Source organism: Aureobasidium pullulans, assembly GCF_000721785.1.
Source record: "Aureobasidium pullulans EXF-150 unplaced genomic scaffold scaffold_6, whole genome shotgun sequence".
In the NCBI taxonomy this organism is placed as follows: domain Eukaryota; kingdom Fungi; phylum Ascomycota; class Dothideomycetes; order Dothideales; family Saccotheciaceae; genus Aureobasidium; species Aureobasidium pullulans.
In genome coordinates, this window is record NW_021941026.1 from 687041 (window position 1) to 702269 (window position 15229).

At 51.1% G+C, this 15229-nt stretch overlaps 6 protein-coding genes across 6 annotated transcripts; 2 read left to right on the forward strand and 4 right to left on the reverse strand.

Annotated features, from left to right (window-relative positions):
• Window positions 1–2312: 2312 nt before the first annotated feature.
• Window positions 2313–3154, reverse strand: M438DRAFT_344377 (multi protein-bridging factor 1). Its single transcript, XM_029905215.1, has 2 exons — window positions 2901–3154; window positions 2313–2842 (listed from the first exon to the last, which is right to left on the reverse strand). Exons 1-2 carry the CDS (start codon window positions 3054–3056, stop codon window positions 2519–2521), a joined length of 480 nt encoding a protein of 159 aa, XP_029762146.1. The 5' UTR covers window positions 3057–3154; the 3' UTR covers window positions 2313–2518.
• A 345-nt stretch (window positions 3155–3499) lies between these two features.
• Window positions 3500–6095, reverse strand: M438DRAFT_333896 (FAD/NAD(P)-binding domain-containing protein; the record flags this gene model as incomplete). Its single annotated transcript, XM_029903659.1, has 3 exons — window positions 3500–5518; window positions 5569–5761; window positions 5815–6095. The coding sequence occupies 3 exons, from the start codon at window positions 6093–6095 to the stop codon at window positions 3500–3502; spliced, it is 2493 nt and encodes an 830-aa protein (XP_029762147.1).
• Window positions 6096–7653: 1558 nt separating this feature from the next.
• On the forward strand, window positions 7654–9324 carry M438DRAFT_316079 (ClpP/crotonase). Its single transcript, XM_029902678.1, has 4 exons — window positions 7654–8046; window positions 8168–8409; window positions 8466–8849; window positions 8905–9324. The coding sequence occupies exons 1-4, from the start codon at window positions 7940–7942 to the stop codon at window positions 9012–9014; spliced, it is 843 nt and encodes a 280-aa protein (XP_029762148.1). The 5' UTR covers window positions 7654–7939; the 3' UTR covers window positions 9015–9324.
• M438DRAFT_396111 (uncharacterized protein) lies at window positions 9059–10521 on the reverse strand. Its single transcript, XM_029909250.1, has 2 exons — window positions 9384–10521; window positions 9059–9331 (listed from the first exon to the last, which is right to left on the reverse strand). Exons 1-2 carry the CDS (start codon window positions 10486–10488, stop codon window positions 9198–9200), a joined length of 1239 nt encoding a protein of 412 aa, XP_029762149.1. The 5' UTR covers window positions 10489–10521; the 3' UTR covers window positions 9059–9197.
• Window positions 10522–10684: 163 nt separating this feature from the next.
• M438DRAFT_373478 (DUF159 domain protein) lies at window positions 10685–11920 on the forward strand (the record flags this gene model as incomplete). Its single annotated transcript, XM_029908424.1, has 1 exon — window positions 10685–11920. The coding sequence occupies one exon, from the start codon at window positions 10685–10687 to the stop codon at window positions 11918–11920; it is 1236 nt and encodes a 411-aa protein (XP_029762150.1).
• A 548-nt stretch (window positions 11921–12468) lies between these two features.
• M438DRAFT_187749 (uncharacterized protein) lies at window positions 12469–13164 on the reverse strand. The gene has a single exon (XM_029899228.1). The coding sequence runs from the start codon at window positions 13029–13031 to the stop codon at window positions 12582–12584; it is 450 nt and encodes a 149-aa protein (XP_029762151.1). The 5' UTR covers window positions 13032–13164; the 3' UTR covers window positions 12469–12581.
• Between the last annotated feature and the right edge of the window lie 2065 nt (window positions 13165–15229).

The window sequence follows — 15229 nt, forward strand, 5'->3', positions numbered from 1 at the left end:
AGGTGGGATGTAGAAGGAGGCTAACCCTATCTTTAAGTTTACCTCGTCGAACACCATGACCATACCGAGCGGAGTTGATCCACGTAGCGCGGCCAGGCTTGGGTGAGCCCTGCTGGAGCGCGTTTCGAAGCGAAGTAGGGAAGAGGTTTACGCACCCAAAAAAGAATGTTAGATGCGTACGCGATTCAAGCAAAAGGCAAGATCGACAGAGACGAACACTGCTTCAAAACCTAGTGAGAGCCGAACCATCACCCAAGAACGGTTCTCAAGGGGTGCTTGGAGCTTCGGCACCTCCGACTGGTCTCCAGGGCTCTGATTTGTGCCTTTTCGGACGGCCCAGCTTTATGCATGATCTACTCGTAAGATGGACAGACGAAGCGTCATGGTAACATTGCCGTGAACCTGCATGTTCGCATAACAAGCATCGCAGATGTAAACTCTCAATATCTTAGCCAAGGCGATAAGGCATACATTTATCCTGTACTTCAATAGGGTTCGTTCGGCAAGTGCGAGTGGGTGCCGTTGACGTATACGGTGAGCATTTCCGGGCAGTTTCCACCAAAGAACGATAGAGGTCAATCACCTGATAGTCAAAAAACGCCATCGGGTGACGGTAGAGTAGGCATAATTCGTCCGTCTCAGAAAGAGACTGGTTCAACAGGTTCGTGTGGGTTCTGTGTTAAGTCTAGACGCAAGACATATGCGTCCGCCGAGTCATGCAGCTACATTCGGCGGCTGCTGGTAGGGGTATCTTCCGATTTTCACGGATGTCGTTATCACTTTGGTACCAGGGGTCTGGTTGTGCCCGGGACCAGATGAATGGGCGTCTCGAGGCGTTTGGTCCATCTTCGATCTGATCCAAGAAGCAATTGAAAAGCGAGCAGGCGTGTTGGACTCGAGGTCTGGACCTTACTATGTTGAGGATCGCCGAATATTATTGGGATTCATCCATAATAGCAGGAAAATTGATGCGGAAAGACAAGCGGATAGGGCAGAAGGTGCGTCGCGCTCCTGAAGGATCACACATGATGGCACGAAGCACACATATACGTTTGTATGTCTTTCGAAGATGTTCCTGAGTCGAGTCTAGTAGGAAGAAAGGGTATGCAGTGAGAGGAGAGGCAACCACAGATGATGCCCTAAGGCGGATCCTCGGCCACATCCGAAAGCTTCACTGCTCTTGCCGAACGGAGACATTCATCTTCACCACTCTTCCTTCCGTACCAAAGTACAGTATCGTGCATGTATTCAGGTTACGCTCAAGATGCAAGCACGTTGACCTCGACCGGAGCCATAACCATTTTCCAATTTGGGAATTGTGCTTTGCATTTGCGATCATGGCTCAACAAAGGACGATAGTATCCTGCATGTATTATTACTCTCGTTCAACGGCCTGCCTTGCCTAGCTTATGCTCGCACCATCGCAGTCTCGGACCATTGGTTTCCTATTTGACAAAACAGCATATTGAAATGACCAAGCGAAAGGCGCGGACTTCCAGAAGAAACACGAGCTTCTCAATACTCGGTAATGTACGATCGTGCAGTAGTCTGCAGACCAGGCTTTCCAACAACCAGTCAAGTTTGACGCGGGAAGCGCAGCAACCGAGTGACGGCTCCGGATACGGGTTGATGCCGTTCCAAAATGTTCTTATTCCCTGAGGGTGGATTGAGGTTCGATTCGTTATTGTATGGGCATGTCTTCATCCGGATCTAATGCTTCAGCTCCAGTATTCGCTTCCTCTCGGCTGTTGATCCGTACCAACGATGCTTGACTCGGGACTATGCATGTCGATATTACCTTGCCGTGATGGTTGTTACTCTGCCGTCACAGAGACAATCCTTCAACTCGGCATCAAGACAACAGACATCTTAGCTTAAAGTTAGATATATTCGACCTGTACACGTGAGGTGCCTGCCAGCCGACTCTTCTTCTCAGCTAACGACATCCTCGCGATCGAGTAGCTACAGCAAGTACTACTATGCTATTGGTTCAGCATGTGGACTGCATCATGTACTGCACTGTCACATGAATGAGCCAAGACTGATTTCAGAAAATCGCAACCCGACGAAAAGCTGCCGAGGCAGAGTCTAAACACACAGCTAACTGCCAGACAGGATGATGATCGAACGTGGAATTTGGGTCGCAACACTCGATTGCATGGGTTTGTGTTATAAAGCTACCAAAAGGGGAAGATGAATGCTCTTCTGATGTCGGAAAGAAAAAGACGACCGAACCAACCCTTGATAAACCATAGCCATGAACCGAAACCTTCCCAGCTTAAACCAGTGTATATCGATTTAATCCATTTTTTGCCGTCATGAATTCTTGTTCGTCATTATGAACGCCCGCTCGTGAAATGAATCAACAAGAAAAAATGGAAAAGATGGTGTCCCTTGACGCTGCTCTTCTCGAAATGCGAAACTCTGAAGCCGGTGACTGGAGCTTGTAATGCAACCATCTTGTTTGTGACGGTGAGGAAGGGCCAAAAAGCAAACAAATTTACTGTGCTGAATAGGTTTACTTCTTCTTGGGGCCGAACATGGGGGCGCCGACGTTGGCACCGGTGAGGCGGACATTGGCAGCCTTCTGGATCTTCTGGACGAAGTCCATACCTGGCCAGTCGGCACCGGGGCGCTCGAGGGCGGCGACGTAAGCAACATCGACCGAGGCCTTGGAGGCAAGGTCCTTCTGGGTCATGGTGGCACCCTTGGGGTTCTTGAGTTGCTGGCGGGCCTGCTGGAGAGCCTTGGCGACATCATCCGGAACCTTCTTTGTTGCGACAATGTCCTCGCTACGGTCGACCTTGGTCAAGTGCTGGCCTTCGATACCCTTGCTGGCTGCCTGTGTCATGTGTTAGCTGCTTGTGCCAGAGAAGGACAGGCGAAGGGACTTGACGTACGTTGGCGGTAGCGAACTTCTTCTCGGTGGCAACGATACCACCGCTACGCTGAGCGGCGTTCAGAGCGCTCTTTCCCTTGATGACGGTCTCGCGAGGGCCGGCAGCACCGCCACGGGCCTTGCTGCCAATCTTGGTGACTTGGTCCCAGTCAGACATTGTGAGTGTGAGATGTGTGTGGTGTGCGGGTTAAGTGGTGTGTGAAGTGAAGTGGTAGGTGGTGGTGAGAGTGGATGGACGATTGGTGGAGATGTGTTGTATGAGGCAAGAAGAGACGTCTGAGCAATTGTGAGATGTTAACTCTGACATGTTTCTCGGCGGCGATCTGTATGACATCGCTCACTGGTCCCTCGTTTGCACGTGACATGCCACTGTTCGATCACCTTCTACAAGCTTCGCCGCATTCTTAACACCGACACCGATGTGACAACACGATAGCAAACCTGACACCGTCAAACTGCTTCTTGTCGCGCGACATAGAGGCACCGGCAATGCTGATTATCGTATTTGTCACTAATTGCTTTTGAGTATTTTTTTGACGAGAAGTAAGAAATGTCATTATGAAGCTTTATATTTACAAGATGGGTCGAAAGTATAATCAATCAAGCAACAAAGCGTCGCTCGTTCTTACCTCCGAGCCCACTCAAAATACCAGAGGCAATACCTGATGAATGGTATGATGCCTCAGCAGTGTGGTTCAAGATATCGCCGACCCCGCCTAGAACAGAGCCCGTGGCATTCTGCAACACCTCGCCTGTTCCTTCTATGATTCCGTCAACTGTGCCTATGATGCCTTCCAACGGATCGATGACAAGGCCTAAGATTAGCGCATCTGCCCATTTGAGTGCGGCGCCGACAGGAAGACCAATCGAAGCTGGACGATCATGTGCCAGGAGGTCGAAGCCTTTGGTGTTTCCTGGATTGTAGTTGGGGTATCCGACAGCAGGGTAACCACCGACGATACCGATAAGGCCATCTGATGGTCCCGACGAACCTGTGTAATCAGGAATGCTCGATGAACTATTGTACGAAGTAGTACTGTTGTAGTTGGAGCCGTTGGAGCTAGAGTATGCCGAGGACGAGGTCGAGTATGAGGTCGACGCTGAATCGGTTTGAGACGAGATGCACTCTGCTTGATCCTGGCTGACTTTCACAGCGCGCTTAGCATTACCAGTTGCTGCAGTGGTACACTGTGTTTGATCAAGAGGCAGGTACGGAACACTGCCAGTTCTGCCAGACTTCTTGATCAGGTCTGCAGCCTTCTCTGCAACAGCGTAGATGACAGACTCAAGATGAGCGGCAGGGACGATCGGGAAGATGCTGGTATCCACTACACGGACGTTCTGGGTGCCGTAAACGAGCAGATTAGAGTCGACAACACCTCCATCATCTCTGGGCATCATTGCGGCTGTACAAGAAGGGTGAAATTCCGTACCCAAAGCGCGATTCAAGAACTCTTGCAACTGTGCATCAGTGGCGGCGTGCGGTGGGTCTTTTTGCACTGGCTGGAGGATTTGAAGCTCCGGCTGTTGGAACAGCTCGTCGTTGAAGCGCAGTGAGTCCATCATGACTGCCATGTCAATGGGGTTGCTACCATATCGGAAGTCAAGGTTAGGGTAGGTAAATGCGTCGGTTGTCTTGATATGGACATTGCCGCGAGTAAAGGGACGCTGGTTTGAGATCTGTGTGTTACCGGCGTTGTCCTGCAAGAATTCGATGACTGCGCGACGGCTGTTGTTCAAGGCAGGAATGAGAAGAGCACGTTGACGGGCATAGCCACGAATCACACTATTGTCAAGTCCGTCAGCCAGGTATTGCTCGTCGGAGAACGATGACGCGTTCTGAGCAATCTCCTGCGCGCGGTTTGAGATCTGCGGCAAAGAAAAGAAGCCGTTACCATCCGGAGGTCCAAAAGTGTAGGGTCCAGTGCGGTTCTTGTAGTACACTGATCTCGCCCAGTCGTTGATGGTCGAGTTTTGCATAATATTGGGGTAGACATAGCTTTGATTGTTGAAGCCTTGCGTCATGTGCATAAGCATATGATCCTGGAGGTTGTTTCCGACTCCAGGGAGACTGACACGGCTCTTGACTCCGGCTTGGGCAAGGATGTTAGTATCGCCGATGCCAGACAGTTCGAGAAGCTGAGGAGTACGGATAGCGCCGGCGGCCAGGATCACCTCGCGAGCAGCCACAGCTGTCCAGACTCTGCCGTTGGCTCCCGCAGACACTTCGACTCCAACAGCGCGAGCTCCGTCATCCCCAGGGGCACCACACCCACCATCGAACAGGATGCGGCGTACATGTTGACCAGTGGAGACGTAGAAGTTCTCACGACCAGCAACTGGGTCCCAGCGTGCACGACGTGCATCTGCGCGAGACTGGTTCGTCATGGAGATACCTTGAGGCAGGTACATGGCTCCTTTTTCGGTAGGTGCGGCAGGGTCAGGCTGGGTCGGTACGCCCAAGCGGTTCAGTGCAGCGAAGAAATGCTGGCTGGCGGGATATTGGAATGCAGGAAAGGAAACATTCTGTGGACCAGTCTCGCCATGTTGGGAAGCATCATATCCCATACCATATGTTGTTGCGATCTCATCAGAAGGTTGCTGGTTGAATGTCTCGCTCTGGTCATCATCAGTATGCAAAGTCCCGTTCGCTGCCGTGTAGGACTTACTCTTTGGAAGAACTCAAGAAGTGAATCATAATCCCATCCATCGTTTCCGAGTTGAGACCAGATGTCATAATCTTCCCGGTCGCCACGATTCCACAGCATAGCGTTGATTAGGGTACCACCTCCTAGACCCTTGCCCTGCGGTATAGTTCTGCTACCGCCATCGAGATAGGTTTGTGCAACAGTTTGATCACACCTGTTTTTTCGTCAGTGACGTGCCTCGCCGCTTTTATGCAGACTGATACGTACCAGTTAAATCCACCACATTTGCCATTGACAGATCCAGCTGCACCCTGGTAGTATGGGATCATGATGCTCTCTGGGTAGTTGTCGGCATCTCCGGATTCGAGTAGCAGGACTTGTACGTTGGCGTTCTCGCTGAGTCGATTCGCAACTGTGAGACCTGCCGGACCTCCGCCGACCACGATGTAGTCGAATACGTTATTTTCTGGCAAAGGCACATTGAGACCACCAGCAATGGCCTTTGCAGCGAGCAGTCCGGTGACTGTCGCTGTGTGAAGCTTGAACATGTTGCGTGTTCTTCAGTGGCTATATTCAGAGGTGTGCCAACAGCCCCGAGAACGAGTGAGTGAAAATAGATGATTGTGAAAGAATGAGCCTCGAAAAGAAAGTAGGATGGTGAGGAGTTGATCTAAATGAAGGAATAAAGCGAGAGACACAAGGGCTTCTGAGTTCTGTAAGGTCATACGTACTTGCCTCTTTAATACTGCTCTTCATGTGGAAGCTTTTCTCAGAATACGATTGCTGATTACCAAACACGAGGAGTCCCACTCGATGGAAGCCTGCCAGTGCCCGTATCAAAGACCGCTGACGAGGAGACCCATGAAGGCGGCTGTGTGCATGTGCACGACCCGAGTTTCCAATGGGCAAAGATCGCCAGGAACACAGCACCCGGATGCGATGATGTGTCCAAGGCCGGCAGGATGTGTGAGAAAACATGACAGGACATCCTGGAGCGGATCTCCCGTCCTCAATCCTGTATCACAGATCTGGTGATTGACTCAAGGATGTTTGGCATCTACGTCTCAGCGACTAGTCTTTTGGCGCATTCTCAATAAGCAGTATCCGTTGAACCTCTTGATCCAACGCAGCATGTCTATATCTTCAACTATGTGTTGTGAAGATGGTTTGGCCACTGCGGCAAGGCTGAAGTTCGTAACGACCCCACGAGTGATCGACATTGGGGAAGGCACGCGTACCTTGTTTCAGCATGAAACTGAGACAGCGAACTGCTCGATCACCCAGAAGACATCCTTGAGATTTTCCAGTCAGGACGGGTCAGTGTCGATGCCTATTTTCTTCAGATTAAATTGTTCCGTGTCATCCAGTTCTTGCCGCAAAATTGCTGCCATGTCATCGTGTATCGTCCTCTTTGAAGCCTTCCCACATCAAACTAAGACCATGAGAGGATCTTCGGGAGCGGCGATGAGGGGATCTAGAAACGTAGCAGCGAGGGAGTGTACAGTATAGTAGGTATCCGAATCTCGTCGCGGTACCGGGGACATGTCTGATCTTTCGAGTCCTTGTTCGTGAAACATTTCATGGCAGAAAGTCGGGAGGCATCAGGACAGACGAACGACTCCATCGCACCGCGCCCACACGGTGGCATCTTGCGCTGTCCGACAGCAAAGTGGTAAGTTAGAGGCGAGGAGCACTCAGGTAGATAACGTGGCCGAAGTAGCACTTGTTCTTGTGTTACTAGAGCCTTATTACTCGAGATGCAAGCGCGCTTTTGTAGCATGACGAGGTCCGGTCTTCTCAACGCCTTCGCTTCACCGAACAACGACCATAGTAATGCCGTTGCATGCTGAGCTACTCCGAGTATGGGATTTCCTATCTCATGAACGCCAACTTCGGGTGGCAGTCGACCCTGATTCTGCGGTCCGCAACGGTCTTGCATGTGGATCGGATAGCTCTAAACCCGCCACCTACTCATACAGCAACCCACTCTTGCTATACATAGGGAGCTATACCTCGAATCTCGGCGACCGAGTTCTTCAGAGCAATGATGGTCGATGCCATGAACATCTCTCCATATCTCCAGAATTGCATGGCTTCAAGGTGTCAAGAAACGAAGGTGCATGAACGGACTTGCAACGAACCTCGGCATCTCTCGGCACCACCAAAGCTCCTCCTTTGCGGCCGTATGATGCACTCGATATTCCAACCACCAGGTACGCGAAGTGAACCGCCCGAATAAAAGTCTTGGTAAAGGACAACAGTGGACGATACTTAAGCCAAGGTGTGGGACTGCTCGGAGGAAAGGTGGCATATCTCTCTCTTGCTTCTTCGCCCTTTCTGTTTTCTCCATTTAACGACCCTGGATCATACCTACATCTTACAGCCCGCAATAATGGCATCAACATACAATTACGAGTACTTCAACGTTACATTCCCTAGGGAATATGTCGCGCAGGTCGAGATCAACAGGCCTCAGAAGATGAATGCCTTCAATGAAACGTACGTAAGAACCTCGTCCTGACTATCACTTCTCTTGCACGAGTCATTTATCATACTGCTCGTCGACTATCAAGCGCATGTCACTACGGCCGATATGATCCGAAGGCTAACAGTATCACAGAATGTGGAAGGGCATCGGTCAGATCTTCGAACGTCTATCGCATGACCAGGACGTCCGCTGCGTGGTCTTGACCAGCGCAGGCGACAGAGCCTTCTCAGCAGGTCTGGATGTGCAATCAGCATCAGAAACCGGGGTCTTGTCAGGGAACGATGGACTTGATGCTGCAAGAGTAGCACAGCGTCTACGCCACCATATCGATGAATTTCAAGCAAGCATCAGTCAAATCGAGAAATGCGAGAAGCGTAAGTCGCCACTGCTACTTTTGCGTCTGAGGACATTTCTGACAATGATCAAACAGCCGTGATAGCAGTGCTACATGGAGTATCCTTCGGCCTTGCACTAGATATGACTCTCTGCGCTGACATCCGCATCTGTGTCTCCACCACCCGCTTCGCAGTCAAGGAGGTCGACATCGGTCTCGCAGCAGACATTGGCACTCTTACTCGTCTACCGAAAGCTAACATCCCCATGTCATTCATCAAAGACGTCGCCTTGACAGCCAGGATATTCTCTGCCAAGGAGGCTTTGGCAGTGGGTATTGTTTCTGCAATCTACGACACAAAGGCCGAGGCTCTGAGCAAAGCGGTCGAGAAGGCAGAGTTGATTGCTAGCAAGAGCCCGGTAGCTATCATGGGTACGAAGGAAGTCTTGAACTTCTCAAGGGATCACTCGGTGCAGGATGGTAAGTTTTATGGACGGTTATCAAGATAAACGGCGACTGACATTCATGTTCCTAGGTCTGAGATATGTGTCAGTCTGGAATGCGGCATACTGCAATACTGCAGATGTCACCGACTCGTTGACAGCTGGCATACAGAAGACGAAGCCCAGATACGCAAAGCTTTGAGGAAGTGTACGATGACAGGGGATGTAATGCAAGAAGAGAACAGTATTCGCTGTTAGATGTAAACGATTCATGGCCCTACCCAGCATCATGACTTCGAAGTATATGTACAATGGTTTATTTTTCTTCATATTCTCGCAACGCAGGGTATCGAAGTGGAGTGTAAGAGCGCGAATAAGCATGAATCTACGACAGTCGTCTGAGAGCAGCGGAACTGTTCTCGAGGCCATCCTCGAAGCCAATGGCTCTCGCAAGGCTGACTGCTTCCTTGTAGCGCTTCTTCGCCTCCATGATGTCTTTGTTCAACTCGGCGAACTCACCTATAAATATTGTTAGCGTTGGTCTCATGAAGCTTTCAGGCGTGATACATACCAAGGTTATGCAATGCGACAGCACAACCTACGTCGCACTCCTCATCGCGAGTGGGTGGCTCAATGTCGGCAGCAAGATCGAGAGCTTTTTGAGCCCACTGTTTGGCATTCTTTAATAGAACAGCCTGTGATGGAGATTTTGTCTCTGAATTTGGAGGAGGGTTCTGCTGAGCGATTGAGATGGCAAGATTATTCATCAGGATGACCGAGTGACAATCTTTGTCAGACTTGAAGTTCAAAGCCTGGAGGAAGAGAGGTGTAGCCAAATAGTGCTTGTTTTGCTCTTCGTAGTTGTGTGCGAGGGCCTCCATGGATGCGCCCATCTCGTTGTCTGACATCCACTCACCCTCCTTTTCCAAAACTCCAGGCTCTTGTCTACGTTGCTTCTCGCGCAGCGATGTTTCCAGAGCCCAAACCAGTCTCTCTTCGGCGGACTTGGCGTCTTGGATATATTGGTTGGAGTAAAGGTCGCCGAGCTTGACGGACATGGCAACGAGCTGCTTCATGATGCGCGTGCGCTTCTCCTTGTGATCGTCAAGCTGGCCGAACTTCTCCTCCCAAGCCAGGCAGTCGTTTCTCAGGATCTCGAGGACTTGAATGGCCTTGGGGTAGTTCTGGATCTTCTCCATGAGAGCAGAAACCTGAATCTTGACGCCAATGATCTCGTTGGAGAAGGGATCCATGCCGAGCTCATTGGCGATCTCAAGACCCTGCTTGTAGTACTTGAGGGCATTTTTCGCGTCGAGGTCGATGTTCGTATAGTAGATGGCCCTCCGCAGTTTTTGTGCAACAGGCTCTGGGTAGTTGTGGAACGAGGCGATAATGTAGGTCGAATAAAGATAGTTGGCGTAGGCTATACCGGCAGAGCCGGCGAGGATGGCGGCGCCTGCTAATGAGACGAGATACGGATGGGCGGCCCAAAGCTCTTTAGCACCTCGAGTAAAGGAAGCTTTACCGCGAGATTGCTGCCATCGGTGTGATGTCCGGGCATTGAAGGTGATGTGAGGTCGAGTTCTGGCGTGTCCAAGCGACGAGACACATCGTCTGGCACCTGCTCGGAAGATTGGAGTAGCCTTCAAGGCACTTGCTGCTGGTCGTGATAACATTGTGCGTGCTGTAGAGAAATGCGAGCTCCAAGCGCGAAGCTGCCGCATCTTCAATTCGACAAAGTGTTTCACGTTCCGAAGACGTCATCAACGCGGTCGTGCGCGTCTTCCACTTCGCCTTCAATTGCCATTGCCATCGCCATTGCATCGTTTCCCATCACAAACTCTCCAACCAAAGAAGAAACATCGAATCATCATGTGTGGCAGATATGCAATGTCTCTGCGCCCTTCGGCAGCTCGCCGAAGATTGCAACAAGAAAACATGCCTGCTGATGAGGCTCCCGACGATGACGATAATACTGTTCGCCAGACTTATAACTTCGCTCCTGGCAATCATGGCCTAGTTTACCGTGCCGATGTTCCGGACTCGGGCGCCGCATCTCAACCACAAGATAAAGACAAGACTGACACTGTCGATGGAGCTGCCACAAAAGAAACCCGATACAAGCTGCAGGCCATGAAGTGGGGCCTGATTCCATTCTGGACAAAGAGACAGCCCGACTATGGCAACATGATGCGCACCATCAACTGCCGCGACGATTCCTTGTCCACTTCAGGCGGTTTGTGGAACACTATGAAGCAGCGCAAGAGATGCATCATCGTCTGCGAAGGCTTCTACGAATGGTTGAAGAAGAACAACGGCCGTGATCGTATTCCGCATTTCGTAAAGAGAAAGGACGGTCAACTCATGTGCTTCGCCGGTCTCTGGGACTGTGTCCAATATGAGGGCCAGTCCGACAAACTTTACACATACACCGTCATCACCACTGACTCCAATACCCAACTCAAGTTCCTGCATGACCGCATGCCTGTCATCTTCAACAATGGTTCCGAAGCTGTCAAGACCTGGCTCGATCCTGCTCGCTCGGAGTGGTCCAAGGAACTCCAATCACTTCTCAAGCCATACGACGGTGAGCTTGAGTGCTACCCTGTTGACAAAGCTGTTGGCAAAGTTGGCAACAACTCTCCGTCCTTCATCATCCCAATTGACAGCAAAGAGAACAAAAGCAACATTGCCAACTTCTTCGGCAACCAGAGAAAGCAGGCTAAAAGTGAAAACGAGGAGAAAATAGTGAAAAACCAGGAAGAGGACCTTCAATCACATGGGGATCAAGTCAAACGAGAACCCGATGAAGACCGTTCCACCGTTCTAGACCCTCAAAGCACTGAAGACAATGCTCCTCTTCCCGAACTCACAGAGACATCGGACAAGCATGAATCGACTGCGATCAAACGTGAGCACTCGCCAGATGGCTTCAATGATCAGGAACCACCACAGAAAGTCCAGAAAGCAGAGCCAGATCAAGCATCCACCAGTCGCTCTGGCCACGGTCGTACTATGAGAAGTGCCGTTACCAACAACACACAAGCTAAGTCGCCGCCAAAAGCCAAGGATGGCTCTCAAAAGATCACCAATTTCTTTGCCAAGTGAGGCGATATTGGAAGGGATCTTCCCATATCAATATTCCCACATCGTCCGGCGCCTTCTCCGGCACTAATATCATCATCGGCAATTCAGACAGACCTCAACTCGAACATTATGCCACGCGGGTATCCTGTACGGACATCCCTTTTGGGAAAATCGTCAAGTCGGCCGCTTCAGAGCTAGACCATGACGTACAATCATGCATTCATACACCAGCTTTTGCGGTGACAGAGGAACATGCTTGTTGAAGGAGAACACGGAAGAGGCGTGAAGGTGAACGGTTTTCGACATGCTGCCCTAAGCCATGAGATGCGTAGTAAAATTCTGACTATGAATGCCCGCCACATTGTTGGTCAGAATTGGAGGAGACCAAGCCCCGTCCGTCCGAACCAGGGGTTGTTTTACAAATTAGATGGGCCGCTCGGCGAAAGGATAGATTGACACTACTCAATTCCACGTGGTCGCCACAAAACCTCGTGGCCAAGTTGGCCAGACACTAAATCGATCGTTCTCTTCCCTGCAGAAAAGGAACGTCACTCGGACGGATTTGTTCTATGCACGAATTGATGAAGGACGTGTGCATGCCGAGTCATCTGAGAAAGCGATCCTGCAGCACTTGTTTTACGTCCGAGTGTCGTCTCCCTACCTCGGTCATCTGTTACAGAATTCACGTACTCGCTCGGTGCTGCCTGTTTCGCACACTGATTGATGCCCAAAGGCAAGGAGTAAACTGGAGGTCGGTATGTAACGAGCCTGCGAACCCAGCGACATGCATGTGAACTTGTGAAGCATGACACATTTTTCGGACCGGAAGCGACAAACGGTGGGCCTTCTCGAATGTTTCTCCGCTCTTCTCCAGAAAACAGCTCCTGCCGTCTGCCATTGGCCGTGGAACAAACGACGAACACGCGACCGGCTCAGACGCGGCCGTTTCATGTGTTGCGATGGAAGCGCAAGAGTGCCTCAACCACAGGTTGATTGGTGCAGGCATTCTGATGCACGCTGTGGCTGCAGTGATGAGGTTGTGTTCGGCAAGCCCGAGCGCGTTCTGTTTCCAAATTTCTGCATTGCACTGTACATGCTGCATGCAGTTCTCTCTGTACAGTAGCAATTTCATGTTCCTCGAAGGTAGAGCTCCTATGTTTGACGAAAATGAAAGGTCTAGACAGCTGTTCTAGACACAGACTTGTCGAGGCATTCGAGCCTCTGCCTGGATCTGTAATTGTGGCGCGACAAATCTTCGCATGACAAGACCCTTGTTTGACAAGCGGCAGTTTGTGCAATTGTGCCCTGGTCCCGTTCGGAACGGCAGCTTCGTTAAGCACATCCAATAGCACCACAGCCTCGCGAGTACTCCCGACAGGGCTGCAGATCCAGGAAGATCTATTGCTTCACGAGCGCTTGTATCGACAAGCGATGGTAGAGCGGCACCGCGTCTAAGAAGAATGTCTCTACACATGTACCATAACAATAATAACAAGCTCTTTGCGGTGCATCATAAATTCCCCTCGGCTTCGCCCGACGATGATTTGAGATCGGCCGCATGCCTCTCGGCCTGTGCACGGACACCGCGTTTATCCCATCCACCGAGCTGTCCTGTGCCTGAACATGGTCTCTTGTGTCCTTGATCTTCAAACACATGAATACCAACTTTCTTTCAGCCTCATCGCTCCTGCATGCAGTCATCGTCTGTTACTTGCGCCTTGTCGTCTACTCTAATGGACTCTTGCCGTGCCCAGACCCTTTGTTCAAATCAAATCGCGGCGTACACAGATATTGTGACTAGGATGGACTGATTTGAGGTTCCGGTCCTCTGGGTCGCTCGTTCGGACGGTGCTGCGTTTTATTATCTGCCCTACCACTCGTTGAGCCACTCGTCCCTTGCGACTGCCTCCTGTCTGTCCCTACATACTCTACTTCTATCCTTCTTTCCCCACTACAGCACAGACAAGCAAACGAACCTTCTTCCGTCACACCAAAACCTTACCTGTGTCCACGCTGCCTATTTTGACTGTTCCAACTCTCTCTTTCTACCCTCTTTCAAGTTTGAATCGACTTTACGACCATGTCCTTTCTGTCGGCGCTCCTTTCGGGCAGCCAAAATCAGATATCCACCCGCCAAGCACTGCTAGTCGTTGGTCTGCAAAACGATTTTACATCACCCGATGGCAAGCTACCTGTCAATACCGCCACAGGGTACCTTGAAAGGATCAAGGAACTGGTCCCTGCCTTTCGCGAGCATGGAGAGATCTTCTGGATCACGACCGAGTATCGTGGAAAGCGCTCAGTTAACAACGCATCAGGCTCTGGCTGTATGGTGATTGCAGATGATGGCTTTGTGCTACCTGTAGTCAGCAGCGACGATGAGATGACGAACTACTCCTCCCGTCCTTCGATGCGGTCGAATCGTCGCATCAACCAACTCGTTCAGCGGACCATGAACAGAGCAGCAGAACTCGAAGCAGATTCGTCATCGCCCTCGGGTGTCGATCAGGACCTCTTCCTCTCCCAGGACAAGCTCGAAGACAACTGCTGCTTGCCAGGAAGTTGGGGCGCTGAGCTATCTCCGGAGGTCAAGGAGCTAGTGTCGCCTAGGGATGTCAAGATCGTCAAGTCATACTACTCAGCTTTCACCTCCTCCTCCTTGCTGTTGATGCTACGCGCGAAGCTCATCACTGAAGTCTACGTCGTTGGTTGTACCACAAACCTCTCCGTCTACGCCACAGCCTTGGATGCCGCACAACACGGTCTTTCGATCAACCTTGTCGAAGACTGCCTCAACTACAGACTCAAGGACCGACACGATCGAGCAGTCCAGCAGCTTGTCGATATCATGGGAGCATCAGTCACATCATCAGCGTCGGTCTTATCGAGACTGAGAGGAGAGACGAACACAGATGAATCTAGCAACGAAACCGGGACTGGTCAGTCCGACGTGGACATGGAAGATCAAGGAAGCGTACGTGAACCTTCTTCTCCTAGCGACCTTGAACGCCACTTGAATGGTATGAAGTTGAGTGATGACCAACTCGGTGTAGCAGGCAACACAGGACACGCTTCCTCTAAGCATGCAAAATCTACAAGCCCTCAACTTCCAGACGCTACAAGCCATCGACTACACACAAGCGCAGGGTATGCTGGAGGCCGACGACACGATGATGACACGCAGGACCGAAGCATCCAGTCGGAGCCGCGCGTGATACACGACAGGAGCGCCGACGCTACACGGTACAAGCCATTGTCGGAGCCTCACGTGGCGCTTGACTCACAGTCAACCATGTCTTATGCCGGCAACCAGCTCGAAGCAGACTCCAT